The sequence below is a fragment of the Myripristis murdjan genome, chromosome 7 (assembly GCF_902150065.1).
Source record: "Myripristis murdjan chromosome 7, fMyrMur1.1, whole genome shotgun sequence".
In the NCBI taxonomy this organism is placed as follows: domain Eukaryota; kingdom Metazoa; phylum Chordata; class Actinopteri; order Holocentriformes; family Holocentridae; genus Myripristis; species Myripristis murdjan.
The window spans coordinates 4,392,026-4,412,025 of NC_043986.1; the positions used below are offsets into that span (position 1 = coordinate 4,392,026).

General features: G+C 46.9%; 1 protein-coding gene across 2 annotated transcripts in view; it reads left to right on the forward strand.

Annotated features, from left to right (window-relative positions):
* Positions 1-20,000, forward strand: part of LOC115362229 (nucleolar protein 4-like) — a 230,872-nt gene that overhangs the window by 193,278 nt on the left and 17,594 nt on the right. For both annotated transcript variants that reach the window (XM_030056080.1, XM_030056081.1), the window contains exon 6: positions 14,872-15,353. In XM_030056080.1, the coding sequence (XP_029911940.1) occupies positions 14,872-15,353 (482 nt within the window). The remainder of the gene's footprint in view (positions 1-14,871; positions 15,354-20,000) is intronic.

A 20,000-nucleotide genomic window follows, 5' to 3' on the forward strand; every position in this document is an offset into this window, starting at 1 on the left:
TCCTCCTCTGCTTTGTTTGCTCTCAGAGTGAAGTGAAGTGTTCAGAGTTTCACGTCTTGCAGAACAAATGCAGCAGGATATCTGAGCGTCTTTAAATGCTCTGCTGGTTTTAAACTAAAGAGCGAAGTTTCAAGATATTTTGAAGTGTTGGAAAACCAGTTTCATTTATTATTATTATTATGTATTTTTATTTTTACAATGCAGTGATAGATTTCTTTGCGCTGCATCAACACAGAACAGATATTTGCACCGTCGGCGTTCAACACGTCGCTCTTATTTTCCTGTTGCTCTTTTCCTCTTCCTCTGCCTGTTTTTAGCTTCTCAACTTAAATGGGATTGTTTAACCCTCTGAACCCCAAGCAGTTTTGGGGTGTTTTCTGCTCCCCTCACATTTTGGCTTGCTGTGGGCTTGTTTTTCAAGTGCTGCACCTCTATGGAAACAGCACAGCTGTGGCTATCACCTGGAGCCATTCAAAAATGTCTTTCACACAGTATGAAAGAGTTATAGTGTCATAAATAATAAAAAAAATAAAAAGGGCGAACTGATTTTTTTGGATAATTTATTTTACAAAAATCGAGAAACATTGGAATAAATGTACAGAACATTTTTTCAGGTTCCCACAAGTGTCACTGATGCAGGAAAAAAAAAAGTAGGGCTTCACATGATGTATTTCCTGAAATATTAACATTTTTCCAACCTGTATAAACTTAGGTGTTTTTACTGCCTTGCGCCCTTCCATGTTACTACTGCTGCCTACACACTGAAATTCAGTGAATTTTTGTCACACGACTGTTGGGCTCACCTGAATCAATCCAGATGTCTCAGATCCGCTGAAGACCGCAGAATTTTCTGTTTTTTGAATGATCTGGATTGAGTAAACTACTTTTTTTGGCGAATTGTTGAATGAAGCATGTATAATAAAATGATTCGAATGAAAAATCGCTTTTTTAGCCTCAGTTTCGTCCTTTTTTCTACCGCTAAAACGAAGTCGGACATGTTGCATTCAGGGACCGTCGGAAAATTCAAATTCCGACGAAAAAATAGGTTTTTAAAGCTTCCAGCTATGATAAACGGTTGAATTTTGGCGATTTTTTAAAAAATACATGTCTTTCTATCCCGCCGGCGGGTTTGGGGTTCAGGGGGTTAATGAGAAATATTCATTATATTCTTTTGACACCTTTTGTTTCCCTGTTTAGTTTAAAGTTAAATTAAATTCCAGGCGGCGTGGTGAAACGCGGCGATGCCCTGCGTCAACTTTTCCCCTTTATAAAATGAGCAGCGCGTCGCGTCCCGTCCAACAAAGCAATAATATAAATAGAGTGTGTGAAAGTAATGTAACGTGCCCCCGGAGGCGGTTTGGTTTAAAACACACACTCCTCAGACGGGGAGGCCTCGGCAGGTTTCTCCAGGACACCAGATAAACACAACGTGCCGCTGCCTGATGAAGGTCAGGTCAATCTATTTTCCCAGGGGTCACTGCTCTTTCCTAGAGGCTCTCGACGGGACCATGTGACTTTGTGACGCACACACACACACACACACGTACACATGTGTGTGTGTATGCATGCACTCTCATCCACACACACACACACACACAGTGACGAGCAGGGTCATATGATGTAGCCTCTGTGACAGAGACAGGATCATCAAACAGATCTTTCTATTCACATGCAGACAGGACATGAACACACACACACACACACACACACACACACACACACACGCTCATGCATACGGAGACGAGCGGCTTGCATTTGCAGCTGATTGGTTTTGCCGCGGAACAAAAAGCCAGTGTAATGAAATGAAATGAAAGGAAGGCCACAGACATTTTGTGCGCGCCTCTCGAGCGAGCGAGCGAGCGAGCGAGTGCAGAGAGTTCGTGTCCTTGTGCGCGTTATTATGTGAGCACCTATCCTACACCGCGTGTGTGTGTGTGTGTGTGTGCTGGCCAGCTGCATAAAGCATAAAGACGTAATAAAGAGGAAAAAGTGAAGGAGAGTCTGAATGCGAAATGGAGAAAAAAAAAACAGCGAGGAAAAGAGTGAACAGTGAGAGTTTTGTGGAAAAGTGACACGAGGAGATAAATCAGACAGAAAGAGAGAGGAGGAGTGATCAGGAGGAGGGCGAGCGTACCGTTTCTGGGTGTAAAGTCCCTCCTTCCTCCCCCTCAGGCTGCTGTTTACTCGGCGAAGAGAGATCGGCCTTTTCATTTATTTATTCACGGCGTTAAAGAAACAATCTGCTTAATTAATGCCAGCGTTTTGAATCCGTGCGCTCTGTTTAAATCAATGCACAAGTGTCCCGAGCACCGCGGGAGACCCCCCCCCCCCCCTCCTCCTTCCCTCGTCCGCCGCTGAAATATAAAAGAGATTGCATTGATTATTAAATCACAGTGATTGCGGCGTTTTCCCTCAGTCCTGTTCAGGCCGCGGCCGCCGTTGCCCCGTCGCTCCGCTGATTTACGGCTCGTTGTTTAATTAAAGGGCCGCTGCTCTGAACTCGTTCGCTGTGTCTTACGCTCAGTTAGAAATGACCGCCAAGGCTTTGCCGTTGAAGTTAACAGAATCCCACGTCTGTTGGCCGCCTCTCTGCAGAGCGTCTCGCAGGTTCATCAGTGACCTGCAGTGATGGGAGTGACGGCGTTACAAAGAAACGACGTTACTTTGATCAGTAACGAGTAATCAAAGAAATTACTGTGTCCCCTGTTACAACGCCGTTACCGTTACTGACAATAAAATGCACTGTTACTAGCCGTTACTTAGTACTCATAATAATTATTATTTTATTATCCTATTCAAAAAATGTGCGTCTTGTGGAGAAAAAGCGGTGTGTCAATTTTCAAACTGGTCGGACTTTGCAGTTTTTCGTAACTCATCAACATGCATGGAGAATGACTCAGCACAAATTACGACGGCAGAGCGGATAGTATCTCTGCCTGCCATACAGAAGAGCGGGGGTTCAATTCCCCATCCTGGACAAGCTGGCATCACAACTTTAAACTATAATGAATCACTTTTTCAAAGTAACGTGCCCAACACTGACAATGATAGATGAAATTTGACAGCAATGTCCACACTGCAACAGCAACGCAGAAATATGTGCATTAATAAGAGGATTTAAGAAAAGAAAAAAGTAATCATAAAAATTACTTTCCCCAGTAATTGAATTACTCTTCTGCAGCAGTAACTGAGTAGTAATCAAAATGACTTTTTTACAGAAGTAATTAGTAATTGTAACTTATTAGTTTTGGGAGTAACACTGCTGATCTGGTGGTTTGAGCGCGGCGGCGTCCAGCGGGAGGTGAGCTGCCGAGCCTGGCCGCCTGATCCACCAGAGATCAGCTCAGTTTTTACTCTGAGGTGGTCGGGATCAGAGACTCTCCCAGGTTGTCCACAGGTCCTTGAAAATAAAGTGTCTTAATTTCACTTTTTATAAATATTAGGCCTTCAAAGTCGCTTAACAGTCTTAAATTGGAACTTATGAGGTCTTAATTTCAAGGCAAGGCAAGGCAAGTTTATTTGTAAAGCACATTTCAGCAACACGGCAACTCAAAGTGCTTTACATAGAGCATAAAGGCATTAAAACAATATAAAAGCGACACAGGAAAATATGAATAAAAACAATGAATAAAAAGAAGCTAAAAGGAGAATGAGATGATAAAGCAGGACATTGGAAGTTACAGTGTAAAATATTAACCCTTAACCCTAATTTCAGCATATTTCTTCTAATTTCACTTATGCGTCGGTTTCCTTTTGTCAGAATGAGTCCCAGCCCAGCATTTCTCCTGTTAGAGAACCTCTCAGCCCACTGAAGGTAATCCTGCCTGCAGACTGACCTGCTGCACTTCACCTGCTGGGAAAATGAGCCGACTCACTCACACTCACCTGTCATACTGACCCATAGAGGGAAATCCTTGGACTTACCTGTCCCAAAACCAATACTTATTTTTATGCTTATTGCAATGTTAATTTGGATAACATTTGCCCCAGAATCACCCTTATTTGTGTTCAAATTTATGTAATTTATATTAAAAAAAAAAATGAAATATAACTCAGATACCTTCAGACTGTTATTCCATTATTAGTGCTAGATTAGATTATTCTGTTGTCTTCTCAAGGGAAGCTAAAGGTTGTGATACAATGCAGAAAAAGTTTTAATTCTGCAGAGGAATGAAAAACGCATATTTATCAAGCTTTGCATTCATTTTTTTTTTTTTTTTTTGTAAAGCTGAAGACTTTTAGCATTCATCCCAGTGCAGAAATCCTTGATATGAAGTCAGGTGGAATTTCTGCTCCTCATTCAGGAGACAGTTAATGGGTTTGGTGCACCGTTAAATGTTAAATGTCCACCATTTACATTTCTGAGTGTTCGTCCTTGCAGCGGTGACTCAGCGACTTCGACTTCGACACGACACGCGGCGGCTGATGGACGGGAAGGCTGATGAGGGGCTTGAACCTGCGACCCCGCGGTTACAGAACAGTTTCTCAAACCAAAAGCCGCGGCCCACAGACAAAGTCATAATTCATTATGAATGTTAAAAACCATCCATAATGCAGAAATGTCAGACGTGCACGAGTGAGGAGGGTTTCCGGAGTCGCGGACGCTTAACGCGTCGGAGATTTTCTGCAGGACGCCGACGAGCCGGCAGCCGCTTGCTGACGCTGGATAAACAGTACAAGCTTTCTTTTAAATCTCTTAAACTAATGAAGCGTTAAGTTGTCCTTATGCAAGCAGGCCCTGCCCTGTGACCACAGGGTCACATGTCTGATCCCATAATAGTCCACCCTGGCCAAAATATCCCTTATCTAGTCCAAGTCTGCTATGTGTGTCGTCCCAGAGCCAAACACATTCCTGGAATATATGATAAGGCGCCCTTTATCTTCTTTTTTTCACTTTCAGTTTGTTTTTATGCATGAAAAACCTTTTTAAAGCCGCATGAGCAAGATTTATTTATCATTTCAGATTCTGTAAAACCATGCACATCTTGTCAGTGGGCTCGATTCTTCTTAACGGAGATGCCACGCTGCGTGTCCAAATTCAATTTTGACATTTCTCCTCTCACACAAAGAGATGAAATGAAACTTTAGAGCCAAATACAAACCGCCTTCTATTTTATCTTTATTTTTATTTTATTTTATTTTATTATTATTATCGTTATTATTATTATTTTTATTTTTTATTTTTATTTTTTACTTGCACAGTGCTGGAGTTGTTGCAGTGACATTTCACTGCTGCTGTACCTGTACATTCATGCATGTGACGAATAAATCTTGAATCTTGAATCTTGAGTCTTGAGTCTTGAATCTTGAATCTTGAGTCTTGAATCTTGAGTCTTGAATCTTGAATCTTGAGTCTTGAATCTTGAGTCTTGAGTCTTGAGTCTTGAATCTTGAATCTTGAGTCTTGAATCTTGAATCTTGAATCCTGAATCTTGAATCTTGAATCTTGAGTCTTCAGTCTTGAATCTTGAGTCTTGAATCTTGAATCTTGAGTCTTGAATCTTGAATCTTGAGTCTTGAATCCTGAATCTTGAATCTTGAATCTTGAGTCTTCAATCTTGAGTCTTGAGTCTTGAATCTTGAGTCTTGAATCTTGAGTCTTGAATATTGAATCTTGAGTCTTGAATCTTGAGTCTTGAATCTTGAGTCTTGAATCTTGAATCCTGAATCTTGAATCTTGAGTCTTGAATCTTGAGTCTTGAATCTTGAGTCTTGAGTCTTGACTCTTGAGTCTTGAATCTTGAATCTTGAGTCTTGAATCTTGAATCTTGAATCTTGAATCTTGCCTCCTAAACTGCAGTGAGCATCTCCGAGAACAGATCATTTTCTCTCTCGTCACTTTGGCTTCCTTCGGTAAAAGACCTGAGTGTGTGGTGTGTAGTTCACTGACATCACCTCACACAGGATTTATGGACGTTGAATTTCAGATTTCACAAACAGTAAAAGACAGAGGTCTGCCGGTGTGCACGGCCGCCCGCCGCGGCTCCAGGGAAAAGCCATCCTGCTGATTGTTCACCTCCATTTTGTTTGGAGCGCCTTCCGACACCGCATTGTTTCCTCTCGGCGTTTTATTGCGAGGCTGCAGGCAATTACTTTGATTCATTTCTGTCACCTCAGTCCGCTGTTTGCACCTGTCGCTCCTCTTGTGTAGCGCATTAGCTAAATGCCAAAAATGCAAATGTCACCCGGCAGATTTTTACCTTTCCACCCCGGTGTGTTTGCTCACCCTCGCTGTGAGTGACTAAGCAGCAGCCGAGGGAATTGAAAACACGCAGTCGGGTGTGATTTACTACGTGTGAAAGGCCCCACGCATCCCTCGCCCTCCGCGCCGCCACGAGCTAACAGCCTGACAGTAAATAGAAGCGTTCACAGGCCGTAAACAGGAACGGTGCCGCCACTATTCTCACCGCGGTACGTCTCGCACACACACACACACACACACACACCAAGATGCTTCATAACACACCTATTCTTCAGCAGCAGTTGCACAAACGCACAGAAATACACACTTCGATTTGGCTCGGCTCTGTCTCGGGCACAGGTGCACACACTTACGCACACATGCACGCACGCACACACACACACACACACACACACACACACACAAGTTGGCGCTCTTGCCAGGTCAGCTGATGCAGCATCTTCCTCCTCCTCCTCCTCCTCCTCAGTGCATCGTGAGCCTCGGTCTGCCTGGCCTGCGTCCCTCCAGGGGAGACATGGGCTTTAGGTGCATGTGTACGCTGACCCGCGCAGTTGACTGCATTCTTCATTGTGTGTGTGTGTGTGTGTGTGTGTGTGTGTGTGTGTGTGTGGAGCGGGGTGACCTTTCCCCTCCTAAACACATCAGGTGTCTCCTGTGCCCCCGTGTCCCTCGGGCTGCAGCTAAACACTAAACACTGCCATGCATCACAGTCACTGCTCTGCTACCCAGAGACTGGAGGGACGTGTGTGTGTGTGTGTGTGTGTGTGTGAGAGAGAGAGAGAGAGAGAGAGTGGGATAGGGGGACTAGAAGGAAGGAGGGAAGGAAAAGGTGGAGAGAAACTGAGGGATGGAAGAACTGGAAAAGAAATGGGAGGAGAAATTTAAAGAGTGGAGGGCAAAGAGGACGGGACGTCCCGTAACCAAACGGTCACAAGGTTGATCCCCACAGCGTAAAACACTGAGCCTGTGCTAATCCTGGACCTTCACCCAGTCTAAACCAGTGCTCAAAGCAGGGCTGGGCGATAAGTCAATATTATTATTTATCGTCTCAGTGGAATCACATGATGATGATGAAGATGATGATGATGATGATGATGATGATGATGATGTGGTGATCTGAGGATATCATGACGGAGCTGTGTGTGAATTCTGCTCTCATTAGTATGAACTGATGACTTTTTTTTTTTTTTTGACATCAGACTGAATTGTGATTTTGTTCAATGGGTTGAACATTAAATTTGATTATTTCATCATCATTCAATTGACTGAAAAGTAAATCATTTATAAACTGGATTAATTGCTTCAGTCATTTATCAAGTAAAAATCACTCAGATCATCACTCAGATTGTCTTACTGTTCATATCAGTATAAAATGAATGGTTTTATGTTTGGCTGCTGGTCAGATTATTAATTTGAAGACACTTTGGACTCTGATCACTTCCCATGAGACAGTCGTTCATATTTTTCACATTTTATGCACTAAATAATAAACCAGTTAATTGAAACATAAATCAACACACTGCAAAAAGTCAAATCTTACCATGATTATTTGTCTTAATTCAAGTAAAAATGTCTTATTTCTAGTCAAAATATCTCATTACACTTAAAATAAGACATGATCACCTCAAAAATAACTTGTCTTTAGACAGTTTTCACTTGTTTCAAGTGAAAATTTACTTGAAACAAGTGAAAATTAGCTTGAAACAAGAAACTCAAATCTTTCCTTGTTCACTTGTGTCACAAGTAAAAATTTGCTTGTTCCATTGGCAGAATAAGTTTCTTGTTTCAAGCAAATTTTCACTTGTTTCAAGTAAATTTCCACTTGAAACAAGTGAAAACTGTCTAAAGACAAGTAATTTCTGAGGTGATCATGTCTTATTTTAAGTGTAATAAGACATTTTTGACTTGAAATAAGACAAATACTCTTGGTAAGATTTGACTTTTTGCAGTGCAGGTTAACTGACAGTGAAAATAATCATTTGTTGCAGCCCTGCTACGTAAAGTGAGTTTACATCGGAGCCACTTTGATATAGAAAAAAAATCTCATGTAAGTGTGATGATGTTGATTTGAGCCATTGGTTTTCACAGGATTCCCGTCAAGGTGCTCAGCCTCAGACTTTATTCCCTCAGATTGAGTCTGTGTTGCTGTGCATGTCAACAGAAGCACCCAGAGTCACTCCAGACGACGCATAAACATGTAAAAAAAAAACAAAAAAAAAAAACATATGTACGTTCGTGTGCATGACTGAGCGCGTTGAGATCTGCTGTTCCTCTGCGTCACAGCTCTTCAGATTTGGTGTCCTGACTCTCATGTGGAGAAGCTGATTTGCAGCAGTGATGATGTTTCTCGGCGCCGCGGCCTGAAACGCGTCTGATCCGGTAAACGGGAGCGCGAGCCCCGGCCGAGCGGCGCTCCACGCACGGAGGAGGAACCGGTGAGGAGACGTGGGCCGACGTACGACCCTGTCTCTTTAAGATTTCATAAAGGAGAGGGGAAGGAGGGCCTGATACCTCCGTCTCTCTGAGACCTGGGAAAAGACAAGAGGAGGAGGAGGAGAGAGAGAGAGAGAGAGAGAGAGAGAGAGGTGGTGAAAGCAGAAGGGAGGAGAGAGAGAGGATGGAGGCAGGGTGCCCTTTGTCTCTTTAAGATCTGGGAACAGAGGAGGAGGAGGAGGAGAGGGGAGAGGGGAGGGCAAGGTAGCGTTTTTCTGGTTTAGAGCGAGGAAAGGAGGAGGAGGAGAGGAGGACGGGGTGCATTTCTGAGGCTTTGGAAAGGAAGGAAAGTAACGAGGGAGGAGGAAGAGGGAGAACCGCTCCCTCTTTAGCAGGCGTGATGGAGAGAGAGAGAGAGAGAGAGAGAGAATAGGAAAGCTCTATGGGGGGAAGCAAGGAGCAGGAGCCCAACGCAGGAGGGAAGGATGGAAGGAGGAGAAGAGAGGGAGGGATGTATGGAGGGAAGAAGGGATGCACGGAGGGCTGGCGAGGCGGTGTCGGTGGTCTTGCCGCTGAGGGGGATTTGTGCTGAGCAGGAATTAGGTTGGCCTTCGTCTCCACGCATGAGCGCTCCTCACACACTCATAAATACACACTCTGCCACTCTCTCTCTCCCCCTCTCTCTCTCCCCCTCTCTCTCTCCCTCTCTCTCCCTCTCTCTCCCTCTCTCTCTCTCCCACGTGCCTGTCCCTTTGCCTCAATCTCTTTCCACCCCCCTCCTCTCCCCTCCCCCCATCTCAATCCCCTCTCTCTCTCCCCTCTCCCTCTTTCTCCCCCCTCCCTCCCTGAGCCATGACCTCCTATCCACCCCCCCCCCCCCCCCCCTCCTGACCTCCTTCCTTCTGCCAGGCTATACCTCCCCCTCCATACCCTCTCCCTCTCCCTCTCCATGCGGCGGTTTCGGCTCCACCCCTCCCGCTCTCTCCCACAGTATGACACAGTCGATCTTCTCTCTCTCCTCTCTCTCTCTCTCTCTCTCTCTCTAACTCGACCTCCCTCCCTCTCTCTCCTCTCTCAAACCGAGCGCTGCTGCTGCTGCTGCTCTCGACTCATTCCAATTCTCTGCCTCCTCCTTTTCTTGCTCCTCCTCTCTCCTCTCTCTCTCTCTCTCTCTCTCTCTCCATCATCCATCATCCTCATCCCTCTCTCTCTCTCTCTCTCTCTTCTTCTTCTCCTGTGTCATTTGCTCTCATATCTCGCTCATTTCTCTCCCGATCTGTCGTCGTTTCTCAATTAAAGAGTGAAACATGACGGCGAAAGTGGAAACTGCATGAATATCAGTGATGGCTCTCTCTCTCTCTCTCTCTCTCTCTCTCTCTCTCTCTCTCTCTCTCTCTCTCTCTCTCTCTCTGTTGAGGCTTTGGAAAAGCAGGAAAGCTGACCCCAATACTGCCCTCAGCACACACACACACACACACACACACACACACACACACACACACAGCCTCTGAGGCATGTGAGTTCCTCCTCTCAGTTAGTCCTACATTCAGGGTTATGTCTGTGTGTGTGTGTGTGTGTGTGTGTGTGTGTGTGTGTGTGTCCGCTCTCAGCTCTAAGTGACCCTTCAGTACTTCATGTCATGTGATTGTATATGTTTCTGTATGCTTCTATGTGAGTGGATATCTGTCTTCCTCGCTCTTTCTGTGTGTGTGTGTGTGTGTGTGTGTGTGTGTGTGTGTGAGCCTATTCAGAACGATACAAGCCGACAACCCACCGGCCAGACAGATAAGCATCTCTCCAGCCTGCTTGGCACAAACACATTGGTTCCATGATCACTTATTTAGTAGGCTGTCTGCTGGTTGAGAGACATTGAAACAGATAGAGAGAGAGAGAGAGAGAGAGAGAGAGAGAGGGGTCCTTTGTAAACAGGTACTTAAGTATTTAATGCCAATAAAGTTCATTTGAATAGAAAAGAAATGAGGGCTGGAGACTTTGATTTGGCAGGAGGGTTCACGGCATTTAAAGCTGCAAAGCTCCTTATTATCTGTGTGTGTGTGTGTGTGTGTGTGTGTGTGTGTGTGTTAGTGCGTTTGTGTGTGATGCTGAAGCTGTTTTTAGGTGTGTGTACCATTTCTTGTAGGCGTGGCCAATCTCCAGACCCCAGCGTAAAAAAAGTCCCGATAATAAAAGAGAAAGCAGCTGAACGATGTGAAACCTGATGAACATTAGAGCTCTTTTTTTAAATTTATTTTTTAATTTATTTTATTTTATTAATCGCAGATGAGGTGGTTGTGCCGTCTCTGATGTGTCTTTCAAGTGGCGCTGAGATTCATTCACTGCATCCTGCTGATTGAACTGCATTGATTTGCTCAGAATGGAGCGCTCTGATTTGGAGCTGAACGGATTTGCAAATGATTCTTAAAAACAAAACAACAACAAAAAAAAAAAAACACAAAACAAAGCAATGCTGTGGTAGAATATTTTGAATTGCAACTTTTTTTTTTTTTTTTTGTCCTTTTGTAATGTCTTTAGATCGAAGGTCCCACCCCAACCCGACATTTTCAGGTAGGGTCGGGCCTAAACTGTATGTGAATCGGTCGGGTCGGGTCGGGCTTCGGGTTCTGGTTCTGTGTTTTACTGTCGCCATTAAATGATGCAGACATGAAGCAGAAGGAGAGAGAGAGAGAGAAGAACGGGGATAACAGTTTAGTGCTAAATTAAACCATTTTGTGCAGAACTACAGTCACTTTACTAACTTAGCATGTTTTATGAACAACTGAACATGTGAAGCTGCCTTTCGCCAACTATCAGGCGATGATCAACAAACATTTTGATATCGCCGAGGGGCTGAGACGAGGGAATTTGACCTGCTGGACTCAATAAAGCCATGATCCGATGCTGAATTTCAAACCTTTATTGTTAAAAACTGTGAACCAAACATTTAAAATCATCGGCAATGCGGTCAGCAAAATGCCCTGCTCACCCCCCCTCTCTCCAGCTCATTCAAAAAAAAAAACAAAAAAAAAAAAAACGCTCTCAAACCAGCTGATGTCACTACTGAGGTGAGTCGACATGGGCTCCCCATTCATGAAGTGACTATCAATAATAAACCTGCACCAACACCAACTATTATGTCCGTTCTCTCACTGCGACTCGAATTTGTGCCACACTGCAAAAAGTCAAATCTTACCAAGATTATTTGTCTTATTTCAAGTCAAAAATGTCTTATTTCTAGTCAAAATATCTCATCACACTTAAAATAAGACATGATCACCTCAGAAGTAACTTGTTTTTAGACAATTTTCACTTGTTTCAAGTGAAAATTTACTTGAAACAAGTGAAAATTAGCTAGAAACAAGAAACATATTCTGCCAATGGAACAAACAAATTTTTACTTGAAATAAGACGAGTACTCTTTGTAAGATTTTGACTTTTTGCAGTGCACTGGTGCTGCAAAAATGGCACATTTGGTGATCTTTTTTTTTTTTTCCTCCTTTGTTTTTTTTTCGGGCTTTATCAGGCTGTCGGGCCTAAAGTTCGGCTAATCAGTCGGGTAGGGTCGGGCCTCGGTTAGAGTAGGGTCTTAATGTTCAGGCCCGATGAGATCTCTAATTTTGAGAAGCAGCGTGGGTTTTAGCACAGTGACGTCCTGATGAGGCTTTTCCTCTTGTAAGGCGGCGGAGCGTCGGCTGTGTTGCTGTCCGTCTGGACTCCAGCCTGGATGGGTTGAATCAAACAAACAGAAGACGCTCCTCCGCGCCGCGTTCGCCTCGACCCTCGGCAGCAGCTGCACGCGGGACTCACACTTCATTTCCCTCACAGCCCAAAAAAACACATTTTCCGTGCCGCCGCTGGAGCCAATCAAGCAAAAATGTCCTCGTTTGGGGCTTTAAAGTCCCAGCCCGCAGCGTTTTAGTCAGCCGAAGTTGCACTGCAGGTACCTGAGGAGGGAAGTGCCATCGGTGCAGAGTCAGCCGCTTTAGAAAACAGTTCATCCAGAATAAATGGAGGAAGTCTCATTATTATGTTAACTGCAGCGGACAGTGTGCGCGCTGCTGCCCTGCCTGGTGTCAGATTGATCACATTGACTCAGTGGCTGCAGGAGGACAGGACTTGTGTGCATTGTGTGTGACTCCATCACTGCAGCGAGCGCACCGCTTGTCGATGGTACTTTTTTCTCTCCGTCCTCTGCCTGAACGTGCGCGGCGACACAAACCTGGATGCAGATTTATTGGTGCAGTCTGGAGACTGTTGCATGTCTTGCAGTGGATGTGAGCTGCAGGTCTCCGTGTGTGTCACTGCACATTTACAGTGTGTCCTGTGTGGGGCTTTTTGACATGTCTCTGCACCAAACATCAACCAGCACAAAAACCCTGTGTGTGACAGATCCAAGTCACATCACAGGCTCACAGCAGAGCCAATCAGGCAGGCAGTCCGTCGGCTTCCTGCCCCGTGCCATCGCTCCCGAAAGGCAGATGCAGGCGTCCTCTGCTGGAGAGCTGTGGCACTGCCGCCCGGCCACAGTTTCAGCCTCAGCCAGTCCCTGTGGCTGGACAGAAAGGAGCTTCAGGAAGAGCTGGAAGTAAAACCAGAGTCATGCAAAGTTTAAAATGGTTTACTTTGCTTGTGTTACCTCAGTAAAAGTCTGTGGCTCATGTTTGGATCCAGGCTGGGAAACTCCTGCTCACCTTGGCTGCAGCTGGTGAGCTCGTCTACCCGACCGGCCGGCGTGGCAGCTCACCAGCGTTTATTTACAGGTTCTTAAAGCGAAGCCGCCTGGTGTCACAGTGAAAGTGCCGGGGAGTTTTAGGGCTTAAGAGTTCCTGTGCTCTCTGGACGTGCAGAAAGTCAACAAGGCATTCAGCTCCGTCTCATTCTGAAACACATCATACATGCACTTCTTGGTTTGGTACGCCACAGGAACACTAAGGATTCAGGCTCTGTATAAAAAAAAAAAAACTTTTGAGATGAGTTGACGTATAAACACCAGAGTGAGTCAAAGTTTGACATAGTTGAGTCTTGGTGTGTCCACTGTTTCACCAGCTGGCTCAACGACAGTGTGTTCTGAAATTAGATTAAATAAGAACTAACATCATCTGAGGTTCAAAACAATGGACCCGTTTCCCCTCACCATGTGCCGTGCACTAAAAATGCACCAGTTTTAAATTTGTAATAAGCTGATCTGAGCTGCAGGTGCTGACACTAAAACACAAGAATGTGATGTTTGTTCCATAAAAAGCAACAAGTTTACGGCATGAAAGTGGGGAAAGTTTTCTGAGTAATGAGTGACTTATCCAGTTTCCAAGTAAAAAGAGAAGGATATCAGATGTGATAAAGTGCCGTTTATTTATAACTGAGCATTTTAATTCTTTAGATTCACTAAAAACATGCATTACCATATCTTTGTTTTATGTATGAACCATTTCTTAATTGAATTTGCAGAAAACAAATTACACTACTCACAAAAAGTTAGGGATATTTGGCTTTTGGGTGAAATTTATGGAAAATGTAAAAAGTTCACGCTACAGTGATATTATATCATGAAAGTAGGGCATTTAAGTAGAAGCATACACTGGTGATTTCCTCAACTCAAACAATTTCTTGAAACAAAAGCCAACAACAGTGGTGGATATACCACAACAAAAAATGTCAGTGTCAATAACTTGTCATGTGCCCTTGAGCATCAATTACAGCTTGACAACGACGTCTCATGCTGTTCACAAGTCGACTTATTGTCTGCTGAGGCATGGCATCCCACTCTTCTTGAAGGGCGGCCCTCAGGACATTGAGGTTCTGGGGTGCAGAGCTCCGAGCCTCTACATGGCGACTCAGCTGATCCCATAGGTTTTCTATGGGATTCAGGTCTGGAGAAAGTGCAGGCCACTCCATCTGAGGTACCCCAGTCTCCAGCAGCCGTTCCCTAATGATACGACCTCGATGAGCTGGAGCATCAAACACCTGATGTGAATTTTGCCGTTAAACTCCTTGTTAGAGAACAGCAACTTGTGCAAAAAGTACTGAAACACTGAACAGTTGGACATGTGCATTCAAAAGTTTACAGAAGGTCACATTAAGTTCACCTGTAAAGGTTAGAATGCATTTTAGCTTCATCCTGAAATTTCACCCGAAAGCCGAATATCCCTAACTTTTTGTGAGTAGTGTATGTACTGATACTGTTACATGGCCTCCTCCTGTGTACAGTTAGTAAAATGTGACCTGCTCCTCTCGTCTCTCAGATGACTCGTCGTCAGAGAGCGGCAGCGGGAACGGTCTGCCCGCCCTGACTCCTCCCTCCTCCGCCGTGACAGACAGCTCCATCGTCAGGGAGACAGAGGTCGTCAACGGCAACGGCGGCTCCGCCCCGTTGGACTTCAGCACGCCCACTTCCTCTTCCTCCTCGTCCGAGGACCAGCAGCCAATCAACCTGAGCGACGCGCCGCCCCAGCGCCTGCCCCTGTCCTCCTCCCACCTGCCCGTCACCGTGTCGGCCGCCGCCGCCGCCCTGCTGGGCGCGCTGCACCCCGACGCCCCCGAGGAGCTCCGCAGGAAGTACCCGCTGGCCGCCAAGCCGCCCCTGGCTCCGCACCCCGCCCTGCCCCTCTCCCTGCCACACACACACACCCCGCACACACACAACACACACACTCAAAACACACACTCCCACACACACTCCGCTGAGCTGCGACTGGACCGCGACGGCAGGGACTACGGGGGCAAGGTGAGAGCACACGGCAGACATGCAGGGTCACACACACACACACACACACACACACACACACATGCATGGGTCAGTATTTTTCGATCAAACTGCTGTTGAGGAAGTGAAATCCCCGTCACGACGAGGTTTAGAGGGAATCGCTTCCTGATGCCTCCACTCCAAACTTCAGCTAATGGAGACTCATTAGTTGGTAAATAATTATGCAAACAGTAAACGAGTGCAAATGGAGACAAATTAGCTTCCAGTGTGTTTGTCACCTGCAGCCTCCTCATAATTCATAATCTCTTCTGAACTGTCATCTGCAACGAAGAGCTTTCTGTTGTGGTGAATGAGTCGGGTTAGGACGCAGGTAAACTGCATCAGGTGGTGATGTCAGAGAGCAGCCGAGAGCCTGAGGAGGGAATCTGAACAGGCCGAGAGAGGGAACACTCTTTCTTCCATAACTTGTAAGATCTCCACATCTCTAAAATAAGATGCTTGAGGGTTGAACCGCGATGACAAACACACACCGCACGGCCGGTGAAGTGGTCCACCGTCAGACGCCGAGTCGATCATCTTGAGCTGTCACAACTCCTTCAAAACAAATCCCAGATGATGCCGGTGAGAAAAGAATATGTCCCTTTAACAGTTTGTAGGTTTTATCTGATAATAATAAACAAAAAAAAAAGTTACAACATGCTTTATTATATATAAGACATAACAGCAAGATACATTGCCAGATAATTAATAAATAAAAGTAGAATTGATGCAGTCACAGTGAGCGAGGTGTGAATGACTGAAACACAGTAAAAACATTCAAGAAAAAGCAATTCTGAAAAGTGTATCCTTAAAAGAAGTTTAAAAGGAACAGAGCAACCTGGCTTATGATGGGAGGGTGTGAGAAGGGATTAATCAAAGCCACACAGTGGGATTATCAGTTTGGACGTTAATGTGAACATGCAGATGCGTCATAAAGTTACCTCAAAAAAACACAAAGGGATTTTAAGATAAAGCGATGAGACAATAAAATATAATAACAAATATATGTAACAAAATATAATATTTTCTTTGGCCTTTATCATTACAGTTCATGTGTTTACGGCATGGAAAACTGCCCATCAAGTTTTCATTCATTCATTCATTCAGTTTTCAATTTTCATTTATTTATTTACTCATTTTATTCCCACCCGTGCGTCAGGTGGCCGCTCTCGTTCTTCTTCTCCACATAAAAAGACGTTTTGCCGTCGTTCCTTCTCGTGAAGCCTCCGCAGAGCCGAGCGAGTGCACAACACCACACGCAACGACACGCAACGACACGCGCAACGACACACAACGACACGCGCAACGACACGTGCAACGACACGCAACGGCACACAATAACACGCGACGACAGGTGCAACAACCCGCAACGACACGTGCAACGACACGCAACGGCACACAACGACACGCAGCGACACGTGCAACGACACGCAACGACACGTGCAACGACACGCAACGTCACGTGCAACGACACGCAACGACATGTGCAACAACCCGCAACGACACGTGCAACGACACGTGCAACAACACACGACACGCGCAACGACACGCAGCGACACGTGCAACGACACGCAATGACACGCAACGACATGCGCAACGACACGCGCAACGACACGCAACGACACGTGCAACAACACGCAACGACACGTGCAACGACACGCAACGACACGTGCAACAACCCGCAACGACACGTGCAACGACACGTGCAACAACACACGACACGTGCAACGACACGTGCAACGACACGCAACGACATGCGCAATGACGCGCAACGACACGCAATGACACGCAACGACACGTGCAACAACACGCAACGACACGCAATGACACGTGCAACAATCCGCAACGTCACGTGCAACAACACGCAACGACACGTGCAACAATCCGCAACGACACGCAACGACACGTGCAACAATCCGCAACGACACGCAACGACATGTGCAACAACCCGCAACGACACGTGCAACGACACGTGCAACAACACACGACACGCGCAACGACACGTGCAACGACACGCAACGACATGCGCAATGACACGCAACGACATGCGCAACGACACGCGCAACGACACGCAACGACACGTGCAACAACACGCAACGACACACAACGACACGTGCAACAACACGCAACGACACGCAACGACACGTGCAACAACACGCAACGACACGCAACGACACGTGCAGCAATCCGCAACGACACGTGCAACAACACGCAACGACACGTGCAACAACACGCAACAACATGTGCAACGACACGTGCAACAACACGCAACGACATGCAGTGACACGCAACGACACGTGCAACAACACGCAACGACACGTGCAACAACACGCAACGACATGTGCAATGACACGCAGCGACACACAACGACACGCAGTGACACGCAACGACACGCGCAACAACACGCAACGACATGTGCAACGACACGCAGCGACACACAACGACACGCAGTGACACGCAACGACACGTGCAACAACACGCAACGACATGCAGCGACACACAACGACACACAACGACACGCAACGACACGTGCAACAACACGCAACGACACGCAGCGACACTCAACGACACACGACACGCAGCGACACACGACACGCAACGACACGTGCAACGACACGCAGCGACACACAACGACACGCAGCGACACGCAACGACACGCAACGACACACAACACACAACGACACGCAACGACACGTGCAACAACACGCAACGACACGTGCAACAATCCGCAACGACACGTGCAACAACACGCAACGACACGTGCAACAACACGCAACGACATGTGCAACGACACGCAGCGACACACAACGACACGCAGTGACACGCAACGACACGTGCAACAACACGCAACGACACGCAGCGACACACAACGACACGCAACGACACGTGCAACAACACGCAGCGACACACAACGACACACAACGACACACGACACGCAGCGACACACGACACGCAACGACACGTGCAACAACACGCAGCGACACACAAGGACACGCAACGACATGCAACGACACACAACGACACGCAGCGACACACAACGACACGCAGTGACACGCAACGACACACAACACACAACGACACGCAACGACACGTGCAACAACACGCAACGACATGTGCAACGACACGCAGCGACACACAACGACACGCAACGACACGTGCAACAACAAGCAACGACACGCAGCGACACACAACGACACGCAACGACACGTGCAACAACACGCAACGACACGCAACGACATGTTCAACAACACGCAGCGACACACAACGACATGTTCAACAACACGCAGCGACACACAACGACACGCAGCGACACACGACACGCAACGACACGCAACGACATGTGCAATGACACGCAGTGACACACGACACACAACGACACGCAACGACACGTGCAACAACACGCAACGACATGTGCAACGACACGCAGCGACACACAACGACACGCAGCAACACACAACGACACGCAGCAACACACAACGACACACAACGACACGTGCAACAACACGCAACGACATGCAGTGACACGCAACGACACGTGCAACAACACGCAACGACACGTGCAACAACACGCAACGACATGTGCAATGACACGCAGCGACACACAACGACACGCAGTGACACGCAACGACACGCGCAACAACACGCAACGACATGTGCAACGACACGCAGCGACACACAACGACACGCAGTGACACGCAACGACACGTGCAACAACACGCAACGACACGCAGCGACACACAACGACACACAACGACACGCAACGACACGTGCAACAACACGCAACGACACGCAGCGACACTCAACGACACACGACACGCAGCGACACACGACACGCAACGACACGTGCAACGACACGCAGCGACACACAACGACACGCAGCGACACGCAACGACACGCAACGACACACAACACACGACACGCAACGACACGTGCAACAACACGCAACGACACGTGCAACAATCCGCAACGACACGTGCAACAACACGCAACGACACGTGCAACAACACGCAACGACATGTGCAACGACACGCAGCGACACACAACGACACGCAGTGACACGCAACGACACGTGCAACAACACGCAACGACACGCAGCGACACACAACGACACGCAACGACACGTGCAACAACACGCAGCGACACACAACGACACACAACGACACACGACACGCAGCGACACACGACACGCAACGACACGTGCAACAACACGCAGCGACACACAAGGACACGCAACGACACGCAACGACACACAACGACACACAACAACACGCAGCGACACACAACGACACGCAGTGACACGCAACGACACACAACACACAACGACACGCAACGACACGTGCAACAACACGCAACGACATGTGCAACGACACGCAGCGACACACAACGACACGCAACGACACGTGCAACAACACGCAACGACACGCAGCGACACACAACGACACGCAACGACACGTGCAACAACACGCAACGACACGCAACGACATGTTCAACAACACGCAGCGACACACAACGACACGCAACGACATGTTCAACAACACGCAGCGACACACAACGACACGCAGCGACACACGACACGCAACGACACGCAACGACATGTGCAATGACACGCAGTGACACACGACACACAAC